The 23,635-nt window shown below is 44.0% G+C and overlaps 1 protein-coding gene across 3 annotated transcripts; it reads right to left on the reverse strand.

The window, feature by feature from the left end:
* Skp2 (S-phase kinase-associated protein 2) lies at nt 1-23,551 on the reverse strand. 3 transcript variants are annotated; one of them, XM_075673055.1, is made up of 11 exons: nt 23,357-23,551; nt 21,064-21,361; nt 17,374-17,479; nt 16,369-16,477; nt 15,738-15,852; nt 12,926-12,981; nt 11,608-11,748; nt 10,232-10,330; nt 9,361-9,488; nt 8,456-8,618; nt 1-4,720 (listed from the first exon to the last, which is right to left on the reverse strand). In XM_075673055.1, exons 1-11 carry the CDS (start codon nt 23,413-23,415, stop codon nt 4,576-4,578), a joined length of 1,419 nt encoding a protein of 472 aa, XP_075529170.1. In that variant the 5' UTR covers nt 23,416-23,551; the 3' UTR covers nt 1-4,575. The 3 variants fall into 3 exon arrangements, with proteins under 3 accessions (XP_075529170.1, XP_075529169.1, XP_075529171.1); XM_075673054.1 differs by having other exon boundaries at nt 4,580-5,599; nt 23,357-23,550; XM_075673056.1 differs by lacking the exon at nt 23,357-23,551 and adding an exon at nt 21,940-22,102 and having other exon boundaries at nt 4,580-5,599.
* Between the last annotated feature and the right edge of the window lie 84 nt (nt 23,552-23,635).

A 23,635-nucleotide genomic window follows, 5' to 3' on the forward strand; every position in this document is an offset into this window, starting at 1 on the left:
AACGCGATCATTAGCACGCATTGTATGCTCTGCGCTTGTCAGCTAAAAATGGCCATACCTGGTGAAGGGCTCTTTCAAGCTTCGGAAACTTGTGAGGTTTCAGTCTTTGCATCTTTTGGAAAATAATGCACTTGACCTTCACTGATAAATTTACACGCAAACAGATGCCATGACAACCCATGACGTCATGGTGCACTGATTCAGGAACTTCCAAGGTGGTGTCCCCACCAGTATCGGATCTTTTTGTTGTGGAAGGGAACTTATTGGGCAACACTAGTAATTTCTCTGGTGTCAAATACTCTAGCTCATGCAACAGAACTGCACAGTCTGTCAGGTTTTTAACATTTATGTGCACTGCACACACACACAAAGACGCCTGGTGTATTGAATGGTCGTAGTACGTAGTTGCTGTACGATCCCCTCCAAATGTTATATTAGGGTTAGAGCAAGCTGTTAAAAAAAAAGAGAGAGAGAGCAGGTTTTATTCACCCAATATACCTGCCCGACATATGTGCACTGCCAAGTTCCTTTTCTCTAAACAGTCTAGGAATAGCCAAATTAGAGGTGACAATGCAAAATAGAGTAACTATTCTGCTCCACAAGTTTGCTGCCTAGTTTTGACTCGGGTGCTCCAACACAATAAAGCTGAATGCTTGTTCAAACACTCAATTATCTTTATTTCCAACATGCTTTCACACAATATAATACACACCACACATTTACACCACTCAGTTCAGACTAAAAAACATGTGTGAGCAGTAATCTGAAACTGCAGCAATGTATTGGAAACATGATGCCACAATACACATTTATGAAACATTTAAAAATAGACAATACAAAAAACAAGGGGGAGGGGGAGGGTAAGCACATAGAACGAATGGAGGGTAAACAGTATAGGCACATGGAAGTGTAATGCAATGCCCTGAACTCTATTAATAGTAATGAGGCAATCAGTAAAATAGAAATGGCACTTCAGTGACTTAATTAGAACACCCTATAATTGGTACTTGCTCGCAGTCATGGTGACAACGTTCTTGTTTCACTGTGAATTCTGACAGAATATATGTACAGGGAGAACATTCAAAATGTTGGCAGATGAACACTTGTAAATATTGGAATGCACAGTTAACATCGGGCCGACGAATGTGAACAGATGAGCCCACTTTCACTCGAATAGGAATTCCAGCAACCAAAGGAGATGAAACTTCTGTCGCTTTGAACCTGGCTTTGTGAATCCAGCTATGACATCATTGTGACCGACAAGACCATGACTAACATGAACAAACAACACTGCCATAAATAAGTGTCTCAAGTCATGGGACCATAGCAACTACAGACCTGCCAACCTCATTAGCTGAAAAATACTAGAACTTGTTTTTTTACACAATATCTGAACTGTTCATCTATGAAATTAAAAAAAGTGTTCAGTTGAGACGTTGTGAACAGGTGTTCTGCACGATGATCACAACATTGATCTGCGCCCACATACGGACGACGAAAAAATCGGTCAGAGAAATCGGTCAGGGTCCTTGTTTGGCTTTTTTAAAAAATAGATTTCATCATACATTTGCCGCAAGTGTAAAATCGTAAATTAATTGTCAATATGACAGCCGGAAACAAACTAAAATGGGCATTTTACAATAACATCGTAAAAGTTGGTATGCATGCAACTATACTTGTCGACTGTCGCAAGAGCAAAGCTATAGAATTGAAATACATGTGTGGTCCACATAGCCCTGTAACTGAAATGCTAGCATTCTATAACACGACAAATTTTCCTGGCAATTTCGAGTGTTCCCACATAGTGATGATGGTGCATGTCTTATGCAGCATCTCTCAAAAGCAAAACGGGGCTGTGTTATGGTGAACGTCCGTCGTTCGCTGGCTTGCAATCCAGCTATCCTTCTGAATTCACTTATGAAAAACTTGAACAAGAAATGGATGTTCAAGCGAATAAAGCCAATGATGTATAACATTTACGTGAATTCGACTGTAGCTGCCTTAGCAGCAAAGTGAACAAGCTACACAAGACAAGAGAAATGAACACACTTGCCCACACTACCTGGGTGACATCTGCACCAGCTCCACCCCATAACTTTATCCTTCATATCAAGGAAAAAGTGTCCAGGAATATAGTTTCACTATGGCAATGAACGAAATGCAAAAGTGCTACTAAGTAGAACGAAACTTGAACTCCAGTAATGAGTAACCTTCCCTTAAGGTGGGGCGAGGCACTTTAATTTACTTTTTCATTTTTGAAACAATTTCAGTGAACAGTTAATGTATTTTGACCAGCATATTTCAGAAATGCAATTATTTTTATTTCCTATGATAAATATTTTTTATGATTTCCAAAAGAGGATGTTCTTTGTTTAGGGCCTAACGAGCTAATTAACAGAAACTTGCACAGTAACATACAGCAAACTGAATCGATTCCGAATGTTCACCAATGTGTCGTAAGCTATAAATAATTGTTTTAGGTCATTTTCGAGCGAAGTTATATGTTGTCAAACTTAGTCATAAAAAATGCCCACCTTGTTAATAGAAACATATCAAGTTGGGCATTTGTTATGCCTCAGTTTGACCACCTATAACATAGTTTCAAAATGGCCTAAAACAACAATTCATAGTTTACGACGCACTATGAACATTCCGAATCGATTCCATGTGCAGTAGGTGGCCTTGAAAGTTGCTTTGAATTAGCTAATTAGCTAACCCTAAACAAAGAACATCCTGTTTTGGATATCATAAAAAACATTTATCATAGAAAAAAAAAATTATTCTATTGTTGAGATCACCTGGTGAAAATGCATGAACTATGCAAATTTTATTCAAATAGTTTTTTGAAGTGCCTCATCCACGGTTAAACTCTCAGAAAGCTGGGCCACGATTAAATCTGCTCCCTTCACATAACTAGCCTTAATCATAAGGTGTTAAAAAATTGCAGCCAAACCTTCACAAGCACAGGCTGATCCCTGCTGAAGCAAGTCATACTAAAAACAACCAATGAATGGGTGAGCACAAGAACGTAGCCTCAATCGCGCAGGCAAAACATTTGATGATAAAACTATGGAGACAAACATAATTGAAACAGGAGGCTTCAATGTCACTGCGATACTCTTAACACAAAGCAGGACAAAACACTACAGTCTACATGCTCCTCACTGTCGCCTTTGAGGGCGTAGCTTGGAGCTTGGCCCCCGACGGCTACAGCTAGATGAATCACAAGTACGACGCGTTAAAGAAAACAGTGCTTCAGTAGACTTCCGTACTAAAGGACGTTGTGCATGCCGCGGTTAAAGAAAGCCATTTCATTGTGTCCATAAATTAGGTTAGTTTAACAGCAATATATGGTTGTGCTTGCAAGAATGTGCTGTTGAACTACACAGTAAATTTGGCATAGGTTGAAAACAATGTCAGAACACCTTCAGAAGAGACGAAACAATGACTACAGGGTAACAAGGGTGTCCTGTGTACTTTTGCCTGCTTCCTCTAATGAAGCCATCTGCAGCATTTGTCAGGCTACAAACCTACTTCACTTTCTAACAAACAGCACACAAAATAACTGAAATTCACGCATATCAGTTCCCGTTCCCAGTTAGAACGACGGAAGCAAGGATGCATGGTAGACGCACATTATCATATTCCGGAACAAAAGGTTCAACAATTTCCCTTCAAGTTTAGATATTGCTATTTCGGCAAGTGAACTTGCATTGGTGCTGCCTCCATTGGTCATTTATGGTGCATTATGCATGAGCGGTACACTAGAAGCAATTTTTTTTCTTCAGTACTTGCACTTAAGTATGACAGATAAATGTATGTATGCTGTCCACGACTGCAGATGTGAGAAATGGCGCAGCTGATCTTCTGCTTGATGAAAACAGGAACTAAATCCAGCAAGGTACGTATAGCTAGTAAATGATCAGTTTTAAGTTAATCAAGTTTGATTGAAAGAGCATAGTTGGAGCCTGCAACAAGGTTTGTGACAGTCTTCAACCAGTGGAAGACACAGAGGCTTATAGTATCACAAATACACATGTTTAAACACAGTGCCAGCCAAATGGTTTCGTCTTGGCATGACATGCACATCACCAAATACCGAAAGACACGCAGTGGACCACCTTGTGGTTACAACACAACTGTGAGTGAACAGAAAACAAGTACTGCTCCGAGAGCATGTCAACTTCTTATCGAGTGGCCTGCTAAAGGACCTGCATCTTCCCACATTTCACTGCTAGCTTCAACTATGTGCTCGACGTTAACACTGACTCCAATGTCCCAGTGACATGTCTTTCAGGGCCAGGATTGATGCACACTTACCCACACTGACACATTATTTACAGTAATAGATACACATGTCGCCGGGCTTGTGGTCTCACTTTCAACGCAAACCAAGAGAGGAAGACATGATGTGTTGGCTGCAGTTAACCAGAGCATTTGAGCTGCGCATTTGAGTTCGACGGGGAAGTGCCGTAGCTGAGCGCACCACGAAACTGTTCACCACACAAAGCATGAAAGACCTGCAAGGAGAGAGTTGAGGGCACTCGACTAGAGGGAGCGGCACTGACAAGTCGTTCATGCCACCTGTCCACGGAGACGTCGGGAACTCAAGGCAGTCCACCGGAAGGAGGCCACGATGTATTCGATAGCGGTGGAGCCCGAGGCGCGGCGGAGAGCGAATTGCCGAATGCGGGCAAAGAGTCTGCGAGCGTTTCTCGACCTGTGCGCATGCAAAATATTGACAGCTCTTGCCAAATGGCCGACTGGAAAGAAAATGTCCTGCTACCAGTCCAATTTTTTCCCCCCCTCACACGACCTCAAAGCAAAGCACAAAAATTTTGGGACATTTTTGGTAGATGTCATTTTCCACGGTACGCCGTTCTTAACCTTATAGAATTAGAAAGTAAGTTAATGACTGTGCGACAAAAAAAAGTACTACAAGTACTAAACTAGGTAAGCATTAGAGATCTTGCAGCACATTGCTCTGGGAGGACTGCTGTGGCAGTGATTCACGAATGGCACATCAGCGACACCAAAGTTAAAGACCACTATGATTACAAAAGTTGCTTGGGACACTTGGAACAAAATTATCTATGCGGTCACAGTTTGGCACATGCAAGAAATAAGGCAGTCAGCACTTCTGTCCTGGATGGAGCTAAGGCGAACTAAGAAATGTCCTGCAGTTGAAAGCAAGTCTAAAAGTGGCACCTAACGGCCCTTGCAGGCAGGCAAATGGGAACACTTGGGACGGCTCAAAACATGCTCCTGCCAACGTATGTGCAAGCTTTGCAAGAGTGTTCGAAGCTGTTCCATTCGATCCCGTTCACCCCCTCTCGAGTGCCACAAGAATGCTGAAGCCAGTGCATGGGCGTCTATGATGAAGTGCACTTGTGCCCCAACTGCGAGCAGCCATTAGTCGCGGACTTTGAGGCCCCATATGCTAGTCCTGCGGATGCCGGTCGTCGGGCGTGCGATGGTCGAGAAGAGCTGCTTGTTGATGTCAAGGTTCGGCAGCCTCCTGCGGACTGCGTGCAGTGCGTTGTCGCCCAGCACGCCGAACAGTTCGAGTTGCTGCAGGGATGGCATTTGCGACAGTGTGCTGCACATAATGGACAGAAAACGTGGGTGAGCTGTGGTCCCCGAGGCGCCGTCCCAGGGCAATGACCTTGCAAGTGAACCTCACAGGAGTTCCCCCACACAGGGGCAGAACCAGTAAGGTGTGTTTTGTGAGAAATTTTGAAAGAGTGAAAACTGCCTTTTTTTTTATTGGCAATGTTCGCTTTCAAAACCAAAAGTGCCAGAAGAATGCTTGCATATCTAGACACGAGCAGAGGACCCCATGCTGTCCCCCTGCAAGTTGTGCTCTCCCTCAGTGCTTATGTATTGCATGCACAGATTTGCTTCTGTTGCATTCCATGTTGATTTCCGTCGTCCTGGCCTGCTGGTACAGCATGTGATCAAGGACTGCTTGTGAAGGAAGCACATACACCAGTGTACTAGTGCCGTCATCTTTGTGCAAAAAAAGGCGTTGCCTTCACGGCAAGTGCGCTGTTTCAGTTTATATGTTTGTCGTGTTGTATGATGATCAATGAGCCTTTTTGGTGCCTGTAGGTACAACGGAATCTACTTACAATACTCAGTAGTCAAGATTTAACACTTGCAACAATAACACGGCATGGGAATGTTGTAATAATTGGTTTATTACACTACAGTCAAACCCACTTATAGCAATATTCAGGTGCCACAAAAATTCCATTGTTATAACCGACCATTGGCATAACCGGGTTGCATGAAAAAAAAAAAACATAGGGGTACGGCAGAGCTGTTGTGAGCAAACTATAATGGCAGGGAGGTCTGTGGCCCTCCCCACCACCTTCCTCCATCCGGTTGCTGATTGTGTTCACTCGTTTAACTGCTTCCTGGGCGCTCCGATCGCGTGTAACAAGCTGCGGCTGTCGGCGTTAAAGAATGAAACGGCTCTAACAACTGCAAAGAGGGGCCACGGGTGGCAAGTGACATGCAAGCACCGCCGAGGCATCGCTTTGGTGGCCCCAAAAAGGGGCCTTTTAAAGATTGCGAGAAGGCTGTCACAGCAGCCTGTCAGCTTGAGAAATCCAGATGAAATGCCGAGGTGAGATCGCCACAAGCATCTCACTGGCTTGCACGAGAAAACCCCAAGTCCGTCAGCCTTGCATGCTTTACGTGAAGCTTGCCGACATCTTTCTCCAAGGTATCCAGGCACGTAGTGTAGCGGAAGGTTCCTTCCGAAAATGAAGCCCCGGAGGGATAGAATCATCTGCCAGGCCTCCTGTGAGGACAACTTTGACGCAGCCTTCCCTACCAAGTTATCACTGCCGTCGCTACCTGATGAAAACACAGTTGCGACGACCGCCTCATTGGTTAGAAGCACTTGGTTTCCGAATCTACAGCCATGCGCTTTCTTTTCACCGGCACTGTCATGCACTGCCGATGATCAGCGGGCGGATCAGCCATCATCCGTTTCGGCAGCGAGAAACCAGGTGGCCAGGAATGATTTCGACGCAAATTAAGATTAACGTAAGCGATTAAGCCGTTTGCAGAACTGCGCTGAGCAACAGCGAGCAACATGCGAGCAACTTGCAAGCAGTGCAGTTGGCGCGGTCCATTCGTGTTTAGGAGGGTGGGGTGGCGTAGAGCTGTGGGTGCAGGGGAACTGTGCACGCAGTTCATTCGTGTTCGGAGGGGTGGAAGGGTAATGGGAGAGAGGCGCACGGAGATGGCTAGAAAATGAGCATGCGGCAGCTGTTGGAGTGGCGGCCCATCAGGCAGCAGCTCGAATTTCTCGTTTTTTGTCTTTGCAAGGATTTCGCATTTCATTACCTTTCGGCACGGACAACTAGCAGCCAAACTTCATCGTTATAACCAATAATGTGGTATCAGGGCATTGAAGCGGTTTATTTCACCATGGAAAACATACAAAAGTTGACAGTGCAGCAGCTTCTCATTGTTATAACAGATACATTGTTAAAACCGGTATTGTTATAAGTGGGTTCAACTGTATAGAACACACAAATTCTCACAGCGCAGTGGCTGTTCATTGTTACATGTGTGTAATGAAAAAAACTGGAAATGTTACAAGTGAATCTGACTGTACTCCCTTGTGTCTAATTAGAATGATCATGGTGACAAAAAACAGTTTGTTTTTTGGCGCAAGGGCCAGGAATGCATAAAAAAGCATAAACTGTCTAATTAAAATGTTTTGATGTCTGTCCTGTTAGTCCTTTTCCTGCAACCTAGTTATAACAATTATCGGTTATAACAATGTAATTATTGTGGCATTTGAACATTGCTTTGAGTGGGTTCGACTGCCTATGTCGTGCTTCTGAATGATGTATATATGGCATACATGTCGCAGAAGTTGTCTAGAGTTTTTGATTTCGCCCGACAGCTTCACACAGCACACTAGACGCCACCACCCTACCGTGCACTGTACCCAGCATGTGTTAATGATGAATGCCCCACAACATACCTTAGAAACGCAGGCGGATTTTCTTATTGCTCTGTCACAGGCATCTTATGGGGCCTCAAACTCTTGAAATCGCGAGAAGAATACACACAAATTTGTGTCTGTTCATGTCGAAACAGCCTGTGCAAAACATGCACTACAAGAAAGGACAGGAAGCGCAGACAGGAATTCAGCTAAAGGTTTTACTGCAAAACCTACAGACGTCCATAAACATGCCACGGTGCCCCTTGAAGATAATAAAGGTTAGACCATACTAAGTATTCAAATGGAGAAATTTGTTTACCCCTACGTGAAAATGAAACGTGCGAGAAGGAAAACATTCTCTTCTCAGTAGCTGGTACGCCTCCAGAACTTTGCAGCACTGTGTCCGCTCATTCTCGTAGCATGTGCCGTTTCGACATGAACCACGAAACGAAGCGAGGAAGCCAACTAGGTACTCTCAGTACTCACAGGAAGGTAGTAGGTGCGATGCTATAGCAGCGGCTGATGCATAGATGCTGCAGCTCGGGGAGGCCATTCACGATGGCGCGCATGGCATCACAGCTGATTTCTGTGGCATCGCTGAGGTCTAGCTCCAAAAGGTGTGGGCACCGCTCTACGAGCGTACACACATCTGAAAGTGCAATGGTAAATAGGTAGGCTGTGAATTTTGTTGCATGCCTGGAAAAAAGCTGCGCGCTTACCACTGACTGTATCCTCTCTAGAGAACTTTGGTACCGTAGAAGACGTGACTACTTTGTCGACGTTCACGACAGACAGCGAAAGCAGACAACAATATAGAGGACATATCTAATGCACTTGTAAACCCATGTTAAGTGAAGATTTGTTAAAATGGCCCAACAAAACGCCGTGCAGTGAGATCCACGATGCATACAGATTTTATTTTATTCTCATCTGTATGCAATCAACAATTAACATCCTCCCATCAAGGAAGCTTTGTGTCATTTCACGTCGCGGCAATACGACCATAATGTGTCCTGCACATTGTTTTGCAGCACAGAAAATATGCACCTGTCTGGCAGGGCTTTCTGGCTTTCAGAAAGCGCTTCGGTCCTGTGACACGGGAGCAAATGCCACACGCCCTCCTGCCTAGATGCTCGCATGGCCACAGATTCGAGGCTCTAGGATCTGCACAGTTTATTGTTCGTACCAATAGCCATTGTGAGCAATCAGGCCGAAGACCAGATATATGAACTAGACCGATGGTTGTAGCAGCACTGTTCAGTTGTGCAGCTGTCGCAAACTGCAAGGTTTAGACGTTTAGTGCGACAACACCACAGCTTGCGATTTTTTACCCTTGGTACGCCAAGTCTAGCCCGAAACTAGATTGCTCAACGAAAGGGTGGAACACTCACGGTCATTGGTGATCTCAGTGCGACAACCCGCAATGTTCAGTTCCTGCAGCACGGGTGTTGCAGTCAGCACAAGAGAGTCGATACAAGCCGTAGTCATCTTAGTCCAAGCAAGGTTCCAGGATGTTAAACTGGAAGGAAGGACGACTTGGCTCAAACAGAAAGATTCTCAGCATGACTTTCTTGATTAAGTGAGTTAGACATGAGCTTTCATTTCATGTTAAACTCATTTGAAACAGATGAAGTCAGAGGTTGCCCAGCCTAATAAGACGTTGCCAAGACATTGAAAACGCATTTCTTGGCAAAGGAAGATGCAAGGACTAACTCATGCAATTTTCTGTTCTTATGATTAGCAGCACAATTAGAAAACAAGACTCGGCAAAGGTTGATGCCGTATAAATATTATTAAGCTTGCCTATCGCCCATTGCATAATAGTTGCAGGATGAACTGGCGAATGTGTCAGTCAAGATGTAAACCGTTAGACTGATGACGATGGTCACGTAGCCATTCAAGAAATGCGAATATCAAATGCAATGGGCGGTATGGGGACAACACTTAGCAGTCCACTGACAGTGATGAGAATAGACATTGAGTTTGAATAACTCTCCATTCTGTAAAAACCTATTCTGCACTTTTATTTTTTTCTTATCCTTTCCCAATTGTGAAAATAATGAAGCACGTTAATTTTTTCACGTTACGAAAATTGCATGTGCATTAAATTTGCGGGCACATTAGATGTCGTCTTTTGAAGCTTTCTTTTGAATTAGATCTGGCTACATATACATGTCCATGCGTATGTGCCCTCATTAAACGTACAACCAGCTTGTTAAAAGTCGTGCAAGCGGTATCACTAGTAAGGAGCTGCCAACATACCTTTTGCAGCCCCTGCAAATAGAGGTGATGCCCAAGTGCGTGAAGCCACTTGCCATGCTCATGTTGAGGCTCTCCAAGGCATGGTTTGCTCCAATCATCCTGCAATGAAAAGCATTTACATGAAAAAAGGCATGCTGCGCATTGCCATTATCATAACCACGTCCCACATGGTACACAAGCATGTTGGCAACTACAACCCTCATAAGCTCACCAGTACACTTCACTCTCAGCTACACCCTCGTCAAAAAAACTCTCCTGTCTGGCACTGACTAGAATGGTATCTAGCGGCACCCGTGAAAAAAATCCCATAGTTTTCAAGAAATCAAAATAATCATTGTCCACAAATAATACTAAGTGCTCTCCAACCAGGAGGCAAGATTGATAATTGTGCATCTTTTTCACAACACACTGGGAAAAAGTATTTATTTCCCCTGCCAAACTAAAATGGCACCAAGATGTGTTGTTGCATATGTGCACGTAGAAACAAGTATGCCCAGTCCACACATGTTACATTTATGAAAACGCACTACATCATTGCCAACAAACCTTACGGAGTGCGAATTTTTTTTCGGTAATTTCCGTTAATTTCTTCTGTTCTCAAAGACTTCCGTTGATTCGATTCCCACCAAAGGTCCTGGTTGGAGCCCGCACATTTCCATGGGACCAAACTTTCTTCATTTCGGTCCTGAAATAAGCATTTGCCGGATAATTCGAACTTTGCTGGTCATCCCTCATGCACCTGACCCGCAGGATGACAGCACTTAGGGTACAGAGAATGCTATTTCTGGCATGCCTCAGGAACATTTTAAAGCTAAAATGGCATCTCACAATGACTTATTACAGTATGCTAACCAGTGCTTTTTTTTCCCCAAATAAAATCGGCGAAAACTGCCTGAGTGGCGCAATCCGGAAGGAAACTAGAGATTCATAAAACCGATATTGTGTTCGTAACAGCTTGTTAGAGTAGGTTACATTCTGTAAAAACAGTTTGTATTTCCTTTTTCAAAGAATCAGAGGCAAGCTATGTTTGTCTTTCCAAAAAAATTAGGTGTGCTTCCGATTTTTACTTTGTTTGGGAGAGCTCTAACATCATTTTTATGTTATTTTTCTACTTTGAACCATTAAAGTGTGGTGAAGCATATTGGGGCATGTTAGAAATGGGGAACACGCCACCAAATTATGCGGCACTGTTTTTCTGCCTTATTCTATCATTTATGGGCAGCAAGCTGAAACCATACATGCAAGTTTTCTGTTGCCTCTTAGTAAGACTGTATCATGTACAATCTTTACATGCCAACGGCACAATGGTTGCACCGACCGTGCAGGCACACCGCACAGTTGATGCAATTGCAACGGGAGGGCAGCACCACAGTTACCTGCAAACCCGGTCGTTTAGTCTACACTGCTCCAGGCTGAGTTTCTTGAGGTTGGAGCAGCTAGCCAGCAGCTCACACAGGGCGTCCTCGCTGATGCTTGCCATGCTCAGGTCGAGGTACTGAACTTTGCACGAGGGCCAGCTGTGCAAGACAAAGGCAGCGCGCGGCACCAGACGCAACATGACCAAAGGCTTGCAAGGCCCAAAGCTTCATCGTTCGGGGTAGCGACTTGCGGCCACAAATATACCATGCCACAGGAAAACAAATCAAGGAAGTAAAACGTATCTGATATTTGTTCCTTCTTGTTTTGCTAGGTTCTGAGTAAGTATGGTTTGCTGAAACAGTAACTTGGATGCTATGTTGAAAATCGTTCCACGAACACCAGAGCACTTGGCCTGGTGCACGAGAAGGAAGGTTGCTTCGGTGCAAACTGTGACAACTAAGCTGTAGTGTTTGTTCTGCGGTCTCACTGCAGCCATAATAAATAGTGCATATGCAGACAGGGGGTTCTTTTCATCCTGGGGCCGTACCCTAAACTGATTAATTTAGATTGTTCGTCATTTTTGCCCTTTATGATTCCACAAACCCATACTGCCAGGCCACCTAGAGCCACAAAAGATAAGCAGAATATTCATTAAAAAAAAAAAAAGAAAGAAAGAGAGACAAGCACATTGTCACAAAATATGATCTCCGACCTTTTCTTCTTGGTAATTGTCTGCCTTATCGGCATTTTGTGAATGTACGAGGGAACGCTGCAAGCAAGCTTCCGATTACATGCAAAGCTTGTCACTTGATGCTAGGGTAAAGTGCTCTTTGCATCATTTAGAAAACACGGCTTCTTAACAGCGACAAGCTTCTTACAAATTCAGACTTGCAAAGCTCCAGTGTTATGCTCACTAAATGCTGCTAAGCCTGTTCCAGTGCTACTTTTGCGTGCATAACGGCAGCGATAAAGGATTAGCGTTAAAATCTGCATTAGAGAACGCAGTCATCTCGCTGATAAATGTGTGGCAGGAAATGGTCCTTCACAGTCATTGGGCAATGTGCTGTGGGATTTAGCTCACCCAGTGGTAACATGCCACACCCCTCTTTTATCGAGCAATTTAACCTGTGAAGGCAGACATCCATTATGACGGACTAATAAATACAACAAAGTAAGTTTGGCTCCTTTAATCTTCTTTCTGAAGCGGAAATAAAGTGACCGATTGATTTATCATTATAATTAGGCATATTTTTTTTTTGCAACGGAGAATTGCACAGAGCCAAGGACATATTATACATGCACACTGGTATGCCAGATGCAGGTCACCGTAATTACCTTTCATCAGCTGGGTAGGACAGCATGGGTGCGTCAGTGAAGATAGGTGATTTGATCTAAAGGAAATCCAAATTCAAAACATCAGTACAAAGGTGATAGATGTCGGAGTAGAAAGTTCCAAATTAACCTCGCCCACAATAGGTACAGTAAAACAGTAAAAATAGGTACACAAGATGGTTTACATAGTTCCCATTGGAACATCGCTGTTGTGAACTAAGAAACGAACTCGTGACCACGTTCTCAGCAGCACAACGCTATAGCCAGAGGATGAACTCTTGCTGTATTTACCATGCCTTAACGAGCCCCTATTTACTGGGAAAATGAGTGCAATAATTGAATGCACATTACAACGAGAGACAATATGCAAAATCATGCTCGGGTGTTGGCTAATGTCTACCATCAGAGCTGATATCACCACTGTCATCCCAAGATAGTGACAATGCTTTTTCATCTAGTGAGGTGACGATTGCCTTACGAAAGCTCCATCCTAAGAAAAAGTTACTTTGTATGCTGAAGCTATTGGCCAAGAGAGCCGCATCGCATGTTTCTTGAAATTTGGAGACCTGCGTGTGTTGCTGGACAAGCATGCAAAGTTGCTCCTCGACGCATGTGCCACCATCCACAAAGCAATTCAAGAAATAAGGAATATCAAGCAAACTGGATGGTGCTGAGAGAGAGGTGCTACTGCCCACTGACGAGGAGCTGTACGACAGGCCATGGTGGCAGAATAAATTTCCATTCTGTGAATGAAAATTTTGCATGCTTTGTGTCTTTACGATTGGGCAAATTGAGTGCGTACAGTTAAAGCTCAATATAACGAAGTTACTAAAATCAGCAATTCGATTCGTTATGCCGAAAATTCTATCTTCTATGAAGATAAGTAGTCGCCAATCGATTTTTCTCGCATGGAAGGGGCTGCAAATTTTTTTATATCGAGCAATTGGAAAAAGTAAATTATAATAAGAAAAAAAATTTCACTTTGTTGAATTTGAGAGTCAGCGATGAAAGATACAGTTTCATGCTATGTCGACGATATGTTTACATCGACGGTATGAAGCCAGGCTAGCCACTATTCCGTGTAGCCACTCTATACGGAACATGACGCTGCTCCGCTTTGGCAGCCACTCTAGGTAGCATGGAGCACAATTTCAGGGTGCATTCGCAAGCAGGTGCTTGTGGTTTAACAATTTGACCATCTGTGTCCACAGAAGTTTTCATTTATTTTCTCGGTATTCCTTCGAGGCAGCAGTGTAATTTGGCTACTGAAATTGTGTGGAAACAGATTTCATTATACTGAGGTTCGAAATGCACACTGCTCTACAGACAAGTTATAAAAAGATAACAAATTTGGAGGACGCTTAAGCTTCACCTTTAAGAGTGGAACGCGATAGCACTCAAAGATCCCCGACTGCTTCTCACGCTTCCTGGCAACTGCAGCGTATGTAACCGTAATGTTTAGCGGGAAACGCTCGCAGCAATCACTATGCATGAAGGCAGGCTTTCTGGTCGAAATGCGGCCTCTTGCGTGGGCCGTGATGCAGTGGAGGCAAGTGACATCTGGAAGCGCTTCTAGGAAGCGGGCGCGCTGCTCTGTGGACTCAGATAATTACCCGCCAGCATGTGCAAATGGCGGATGCCGTCTCCAGTTTATGCATTGTAAGGACGCTGGAAAAGGGGTTTGTTTGAGTTTTCGCGTAACAGAATTAAGTTTTCTCATACGTTCAAATTACAAACAGAGAACAATCATGTCTGTGAATTGTGTGTAAGTCGCAGTTTACGACTTTCCCCCGTATTTTAGCTTGAGAAATTAAATTAGTTCAGTGAATTCCTTGCGTCACATGAACGGCCTGTGTATGTGTGGTTCAAAAATCTTTTTGCCGAAACAACATACGACACAGGACGCTGGACGCCCATGCGGGACTCCGGATTTTTTGTGACACGGGCTCTTTAACACTATTGCGTTAATACATTGTTATATCGAGGCTTAACCATATTGGATTTTGGCACTAAATATTTCCTTAGTGATACATGACACACACAACCCTGCAGTCTCGACTAAAGCCCCTCCATCTACGCGCCACCGCCGCTTTCTTAAGTAGCGACAACCTTTGTTGTGCGCCGCCTTTTCTCCTCACACCAAATCCGGTTCCGGTATTTCCGGTTCCGGCATTTCCGGTTTAAAAATTTCCGGTTCCGGCGTTTCCGCTTCCTGGAGTTGCGCTGCGGGAATTTCCGCTTTGACTGCTGTTAGACGATGGTGAGACGCCCGCGCGTGCTTAGCAGAGCTGTGGCAGTCACCATAAGAAGAATGCAAAGGGGACAAGCTGTTGTATTCCGCTGAAGTAGTAGCTCGCGGTCACTGTTGTCCAAATGCACGAAAAACGTCAGTGGTCTCCAAGCGCCCAGGCACTACATTCCACTGTACGTTGTCGCTCGTGCCACAACCCGTCCCAGGTTAACGCGAAGCAGCGAACACGAGCAGGTCGCTGGTTACAGTAGGCGGTGGTTCTTGGATGGAATCGCATTCACAGTTTCAACCGCAGCTCGTGCAACTAAAGCCTCTTCAGCGGCGCGAGAGTAAACAACGCTAAAAAACAGCGTCACTTCCACTCGGAACAGGAAGCTGCAGCTACGTAAGTTCCGATTGACGCCGGAAGCTAAGGGGGTGAGTGGGAGAGGAGCGTAAAGGAGGAGGGCAGGTTGGCGGTACTTAACCTGGTCGGCGGAAACGTGTATGGAGGGGCTTTAGTCTCGACGGCTGCAAAATGCACTCTGTTCATGTGGGCAAAAGCCATTCCCCGAAAACACTTACTTCAGCTGTTGCTAGCCTGAGGACGACGACGCCACGATTGAGCGCATTCCCAAGCACACCGGGGCCCAAGTGCTTTTTGCTGAGGTCAAGCCGCCGCCAGAGGCTTTCGTCAAACCTAGATTTGAGAGCCAGGACGTCAGATAAGGCACATGCACCTCCTGTTTTGTACACAAATTATGCATGCCTCATTTAATGATCGCTAATGTCAATAATGCCAAGAATAAAGCACAACCATGCCCGTTTCTTGAGCAGTGGAATTGAATAGGGAGTACATTGGAATGTGGTTAATCCAGTCACTTACCTCAAACCTAACATGCTGCATCTGCATGCACGTTAACAAAAAACATCCTAGGTTATTTTTAACATGCTTAATTATTTACTTCATTATTTACGACTATTGCAGGCCTTGCCTGGGCTATTGAAGGAGTGACAATGAAAGAATTAAAACTAAACACTTCTCAGTGGTTCAAGGACATCGCTACTACAGTGCTCAAAAGCATTACTGAGAAAAATGAACAGCAGCAGTATTGTAACTAAATGACACATGCAAAGTTGGCATTGAGGCAAGCTCCGAGCTGAAATTCCCGACGAATTTGTGAACAAAGGCATATGATGTTCACTTGTTGCTTACGCTATCTCCATCCAACGGCGGCAGACGCGACCACATATGGCTAGCGTTGGCTTGGGCAGCCACTTGAAGATTTCCAGGATAGTCTCATCTGAAAAGTCTTCAAATGGGTCTGCAAATATCACAGGCAGGTAGAGTTCAGAAACGGCAAGGAGGACACGCTAGATTGTTACCAACCTCTTCCTACATGCACTTTCACCTACACCCATCTGATAGGCCTGGCCTGGCTTGTGTATAGTGTTTCATACTTAGCAGAAAGCGCTGACAAAGCTTTATTTTATTTGTGTGTGTGTGTGTTCATGCAAGGCATTTATTAGCATTGACTTGTATAGTACTGTGTTTGGTGTAACAAAAAGTACAAAATATATACACATATTTTTTCTTTTAAAGTAGGTTCATTCTTGCAGGACTATGGCATTCAGCCTTGACCACAGGGCTGTGAGTTTGATTCAGAATAAAAGGCAGCCTTAGGTGGGGTGGAACATAAAATGTTTGTGTACTTAGTTTTCAGCATGCTTTGAACATTTGTCAGGTGGTCAAACTTACTCCAAAGGCTACCTCAGAACATCTCCCAAAGCATCACCCCAGGTGATGCTTTCAGATGTTCAACAATTTGTTTTGGATCTGTTCTCTTAACTTTAGTCATGAAAAATGCCACATGACCAGACAATTGTTTTGTCAAGACACTGTTCTGAGATGCTTTGAGAAATTGCTATCAGGCATCGTACACATCGTAGTAAACATACTTGGACCTCCGGCAATGATGTATGCATGCACACAATGTTCCCGTTACAACCAGTCCTCATTTGTAACATTCAAATAAACTGTTGCACTTTTCTTAAACACTTACATAATACTGATCTTTGAACCACACATGCACGCACACAAACAAAACCATTGTAACTGCCAGTAAGAAATGACTCAAGCTGGTAAATTTTTCAACAGGAAATGTGCACGAATATATGTTAAGATTTCGAGAAACATGTGTGAACACATCCTTATGCCCACCTTTGCCATTGCTAGGGTCCTGTTTGCTTCGCTTGTGAAGTGTGAAGGTGTCTGGCACCGTCCTTGGTGGCGTACCTGATGCAGATGGGGCATCACGTTTCTGTCCCTGCGCAAAAGAAATGAACATGACTGTAGTAAAACAAGGTCGAATGCTTCAGCCATAAACTACTGTGACCACGCTGCGGAAAAACCTATTTAGGTTTAAGTGCGACAACTGTGCGCACAGGAAAACGAGTAGGTGTGTGCAGACACTTGAAATTTCGAATCGAATCATTCCAGCTATTTGATTCGAGAGTTAACTTTTCGACGGCATCGAATATTCATTTCGTTCGAATACTAATTAAGCGAAGGAAAGAGTTTTTTGCCATCTAATTGGGAGGAAAGGCTCACTTAAGTGGAGTCTTCCGGGTGATTGTGTCCACAGGAGAAATGCAGTTGTGCAGATGCACAAGTTCGTGTGTGAACGCACGGAGGAAATCGTTTATGCACAACAGTTTCCAGTTGTTAAACACACATCCTGCCTTAGCCAACCTGCTAATTTTCTTCCACGACTTAGGGAAATCTGCTTATTTCTATTAGGGCAATGTCACCATGCATGGATCCCTTTACGACATGTGGTATTGTATGGTAATGCGCTTCGCTCCTTCAATGAGCACTTCAGTTCCATGTGCATATGCTGACACGCTTTTTTGTTTGTTGAATTACTGTCATTGTCATAGCATACAAGACACAGCCACACTTCCTTTGTTCTCATATTCAGGCGTTTCAAATGAGCTGAAAGCCAGTTGATAATGGCATTAAATGTGTTGAACAAAGGAACTAAGCCTTCTGCTACCAAACAGACTGCACGGGAGGTTTGAAATATTACTTTGCTTAGAAGTGATCAGATATTCCATATTCAATTCGATATACGAAACCAATTTAGAAAAATATATATATTCATAATAAAATCGAAAATTTACTATTCGCACACACCTAAAGATAAGGCATGCTATCTCGGTAAATTATGCTTCTTGGAAAAAGAGAGAGAGAGAGAGAATCGCATTTTACTATGAAGAAGGCATAGTGAGTGAGGAAAACAGGCAAAAACAAAAAGTGGGTGGCTCCAGTCTTTCTGTTCCCACACCAGCCCAGACATAGGCAACTTTTATAGGCTAAAACAGATTGCATTGCATTCTAGAGAAGCCAAAGATTGAACTCTGCAAGTTTCAGGAACTTTTACGTAGTCACAAAGGTCAAAATACAACAAAATACAAAAATATGACTTAAATTCAAGATGTTACACTGACGTGCAGAGACTGGAGTTGACGCAAAATTGAAAACAGAACTTTTGCTTCTATTTTCACTTCTCGTATTAAAGGTTTTAACAAGAAATGAACGAAAATAGTTTTTGAAGAACTGTTTGTCACCATAAACTGATTTACTTTTTCCTTTTGATGTACCTTTAATCCTACACTATAAATGTCGAGAAAGTTTTGTATTAAGGTTCAACCCAATCCGGCTCCCTTCTCAGCCTGTGCACATAATCCAATTGTGACAAAGAGATTAGATTCAAATCTGTCATACTGTATAACACACCGCAGGAAACTATAACACTTGATTTTATGTTCTGAATAATGTTCAGCTGCCTCATTAGAAAAGAGGGCAAGAGAGGCCTTTATGTAAACATGGCTGTTCCCTGAACATTGCGACTAAGAATACATACAGTGGAAACTTGTTGATACGATTCTGCGTTATACATTTATTGTCAAAATATGTTTCCACCATCTTTTACCGGCCAACGTTGCATAGGAGCAGTGTATTTTCATAGGGTTATTGCGATCGCATTTTCACATGGAATTGGATATGACTGTAGAAGTGGGCTTTTACTGGTGTTGCTAAAATTCGCAATTTTAGATTCCAGTGTACTAGCTTAAATAATGTTTCAATGATCCATGAACAATGTGTTAAGACGTGCCGACTGTTGGTGCGTCGCTGCTCAGTTAGTGAGGAAATGGCGGCTTCTTTTCCTTTTTTTTACTCCCAGAAGAACTTTTTCCCGGACACTAAAGGAAGGAAGTTCAGCGCAAGCTGACGAGCTATTTCAATTTTGCTGTGTAAAAGTTTGTTGGCTGCAGTTAGTGCGACGTCGAGTGATGCTGCTCCGCATACCATGCTATGCAGAGCAGTATCACTCGCCGCCACACAAACCTTACCATTAAGTTTGTGACTGGGTACACCTATTTTCATACCTTTTGAAGCTTGTTTTGGATCATACAATTTTCGGAGGACACGTTTTACTTTCCCATTCCGTGAAGACAGTATCAATGAGATTCCACTGTATATAGGTTTATACATTCAGATGTGTGCACAATTGCGCTTGCAGAGCTAGTGCATCAAAAGCAAGGGCACTGATGAACATAACAATATTTAAAATGTGTCGCATGTGCCTGGAAATACTTATGGAAGTGTGCAGCATGTAGGATACAGTAGACTTTCGTTAATTCGATCCTGGCCGGCACCCCTGCATTTTTATGGGCCCAAACTTTCGCTATTTCGATTTTAAAATTGGCCTTTGCCGGATAAATGGAACTTGACCAGTCAGCAAACATGCGCCTGACCGTCAGTTTACTTCAATAGTGACCCTTTAGTGGCAATGTTTGATTCCGTGGGGCTTAGCGGACAGTGAATGTGAAAAGCACACGTCATTTCCTGTCTAAGACGTCCATTTTTCGGCCTGCACTAGGAAAATTTTCAAGCAAGAACTGTAGCTCCTGGTGTCTGATCACGGTATTTGCCCGATTCTAAAGGGCGTCCTCTTTTCTTGTTTAAATCTCAAGACAATTTGACCGAGAATTGCCTTCGCGGCGTTCCGGTGCTTTACCGCACATCAAAGGTGCACCGAGGGGAAGATTTGAGAAAACTGGCTGCCATTTTGCAGCCCGAATTAGACCCTTTCCCATTTTTCTTGCTAAACAATCGAGTGCGCATTAGACGTATACTTTTTTGGTACTTTAACGTCATTTCCACGTTAGTTTTCTCCTTTGGACACATAGAAAGTTGGCGCGTTTGATTCGGGGGCATGTTAGAATTGGGCAAATACCGTCAATGAATCAGTTGTGTGTATTGTGTTTTTTCGGTATCTTGCTTAATTTGACCCACCGGATAATTCAACCAATTTTGTCAGTCCCACCTGGTTCGAATTAGTGGAAGCTGGCTGTATGCGCAAAGCGTTTTAGTAAAACGTGTTGGAAGGTAGATGGCTGGGTCTGCTTGCTGTTGCTGTCAGTAGGCTGTCACAAGGCGGGTTCACTTCTGTCATAATCTTTCACGATGTTTTCCCTCATGCATATTTTTTCTACTGGCTGCGTAGGTATTTCCCAAGTTATTAGACATGAAATAGTTGTTCTCACATCCAACGTCCTTGTAACAGTCCTCGCACTGAGTCCGTATCCTGAAAACTTGACAACGCTCACTGAACAATTGAATATTTTCCATCCATTCTGCCAGCTATACACACTTCGATATTCTCAGTATTCAAGAAATGTGGTGAAAGTAAATTTCCAATGGATCGATTTAAATGGCACCTCAAGGGTGACATATCTGTGTATAAGAGATAAACAGGGTGCAATGGTGGGACCCCAATTTCATGAAATCCATTGCACAACTCCTGGAAATCCAGATGAAAATAAATAGCAAAGGGTTGCTTACCTTCAAAAACTTGCGTGATGCCCGTGGTGGTGATGGTGGCTTTGTACAAATGCTTGTTTGCGGAGATTCATCTTCTAGGTAATCAATGCCCATATCCTCTAGGATCTCAGTTGGAACACGATTGTCCACCCCCCACTTGTCATGCGATGACGAACTGTCATCACTGTCTGCCGTGATGTCAACATTTTCAATGTCTGTTCCTGTCACCGCCTTGGCATTGGAACGTTTGCCAAAGCTCCTTCGCCGTTTGTTTGGTGGCTGGTTGGTTGATATGTCCTGTAGGGGGCTGCGCTTCTTGCTGTGCAGAACATTGCAGAAAGAAGAAGCAGAAAAAAAGCAGGACACGTTAGGCATGCACGTTGAGGCCAAGCCTTGTGGCACACGACAGAGTGCACAACCCACATATCTACAAATGCTCTGGAGTGATCGAGAGTTCTCATGGTGCAAACAAATACAATAAATGAAGCATACAAAAGCAATGATGATGTATGCACAGTTTAGATCCAGTACATATAAATAATAGGCTACTGTGCTGATGTCAATAAATTGATGCTAAAATGTCGTGATTACTGTCATCCACCAAGGATGCTGTATGAGCTCTATGCAACGGCATCGTCACTCCTTATTGCCACAGGATTCAGGAACATAGTGTGCAAAAGAAGTCAATGGTGAGACATTGAGGACGACCACTAAAGTATACAAAAACAGCCAAAGAATACCCAATGCAATTTGCTGCAACAGCACAATGATTGGGTATATTAAGGAGTGTGCCTATCCGGTAACATGTTCTAATGATATTAATAGAAATAATTCCGACAGAGCGTGTTTCATTATGAATGCTAATGCGATTAGTGTTAAAGCAATGTAACAACACACCGCATTGCCAAATTCTTCGATCTTCTGCTGCCGACATCACCTTCACTTAACTGGAGCTCAACGCTCTTTACTGAATGCACGCTCTGATCCCATGCTGTGCACTGCACTTCTTTCTCCACGATTGGCTGCTTTCGATGTGGACTTCATCACATCTGTGTAGTTGGCTTCTTCCCTTGTTGCCTCCTGTCTATTTGGGCACCTACTCTGCGGTACATACTCCTTCTGGTGAATCGGCCAAGAATTATACTGTCACATGCTGTAGATGCACGCACCCAGTGACCCAAGTTGGCGTGAAGGAGCTCAGATACAGAATGAACGAACGATAAGGGCACGAGGTTTCCCAAAGAGTGCGAATCGCTTCAAAATTACGCGCGCTGATCTACGCATCCTGACTGAGCACAAAATTCGCGACACCAACGGGTCGTTTCACGGTAGGCACAGCCGGTACGCAATCGACGGCTGCTGGGTTTGCCGCGAAGTGCATCGCCCTAAGGCACCTGCCTCGCCGATGCACAGGTGCACAAAGAGCTCGGTTACTGAGTCGCATCACAAGGCAGGAAAGTAGATGTAGACTACATTGGACAAATAGCACAGGGGGAGCGGATATCGAGGTATCGACGGAACCGCCTCTTTCGCGCCAGTGTCTGAACGTTATGTGTCGCCGTCTGAATAAACTCTACAAAAATTAATGAAAATACACTAGAGACATTGCGTTGTCATTACTCCACCGCCTGAATTAAAACCACACTAACGGGAAAGCGAATACGATCGGATACCGGCTTTGCAAACCGGGTACAGAAAGGCGCCAACGTTCGCCGGGTTTTTACAAATTCATCGAGCACGTATTAAAATTTCACACGCTGAAAATGCAAATCTGTCCCTTGACGGTATCCAGTTGCTGTGGTTACTTTAAAACACAACATGCGAATGGTGTGCCGCGGGTCATTTATGTTAAGTTGGCGCCAGTACTTGGCGCGCTCAACGGCAATTTTGGCGGGGCGATAAGCGAGGCTTCGGTTCAGTAACAAGCAATGTAAATTCGTAGATACCAAAAAAAATATTACTGTGGCTACTAGATTATCAGAACTTTCCCTTATAATGATACCGTGCGGTTTCACGAATCAAAACCCCACGAAACAAAGCGGGTTCTTAGAACCGGTATGTCATGGGATGTGGACGTGCTCCAACGGCAACAGCTAGAGCCTACCGCTGCGATCGAACTTCGAAAGCGGCTATGTGCAAGCGTTGGTACTACGATTTACGGTGGTACGTGTATAGAATTATGCATGCACGAAACCTCGCGCCAAAATTGATGGTGCGCGATCACAGCAGTACGTTCAAGAAAGTGTCGTTCACCCGAGTCGCCGCGGCCTGCATATCACGGTGCAACGCTCAGGTCGCGTCGGTTTCCGTTTACCTGCCATGATTGGAGTAGTCCAAGGCAACCACTTCACGGTCCATCGTCGGCGCAATCATAGGAACTTTGCAAAGACTATGCTTGCCGTCACTGATCACCCTCTGCGTCCGACCTCACGGCGCATACCAGTCACCGAGTCAACTCTGACCGCCAGTCTGTCGGCCAATGACCGATCGCGGACAGATCCAACGCGCTGCGCTGACACTCTGGCAACGTTGCTGAAATAGAAGCGCACGATTGGTCTATTTTAAGCAAACCGATGGACATATGCGTACAAAT

This window comes from Dermacentor variabilis, chromosome 10 (assembly GCF_050947875.1).
Source record: "Dermacentor variabilis isolate Ectoservices chromosome 10, ASM5094787v1, whole genome shotgun sequence".
Taxonomy (NCBI): domain Eukaryota; kingdom Metazoa; phylum Arthropoda; class Arachnida; order Ixodida; family Ixodidae; genus Dermacentor; species Dermacentor variabilis.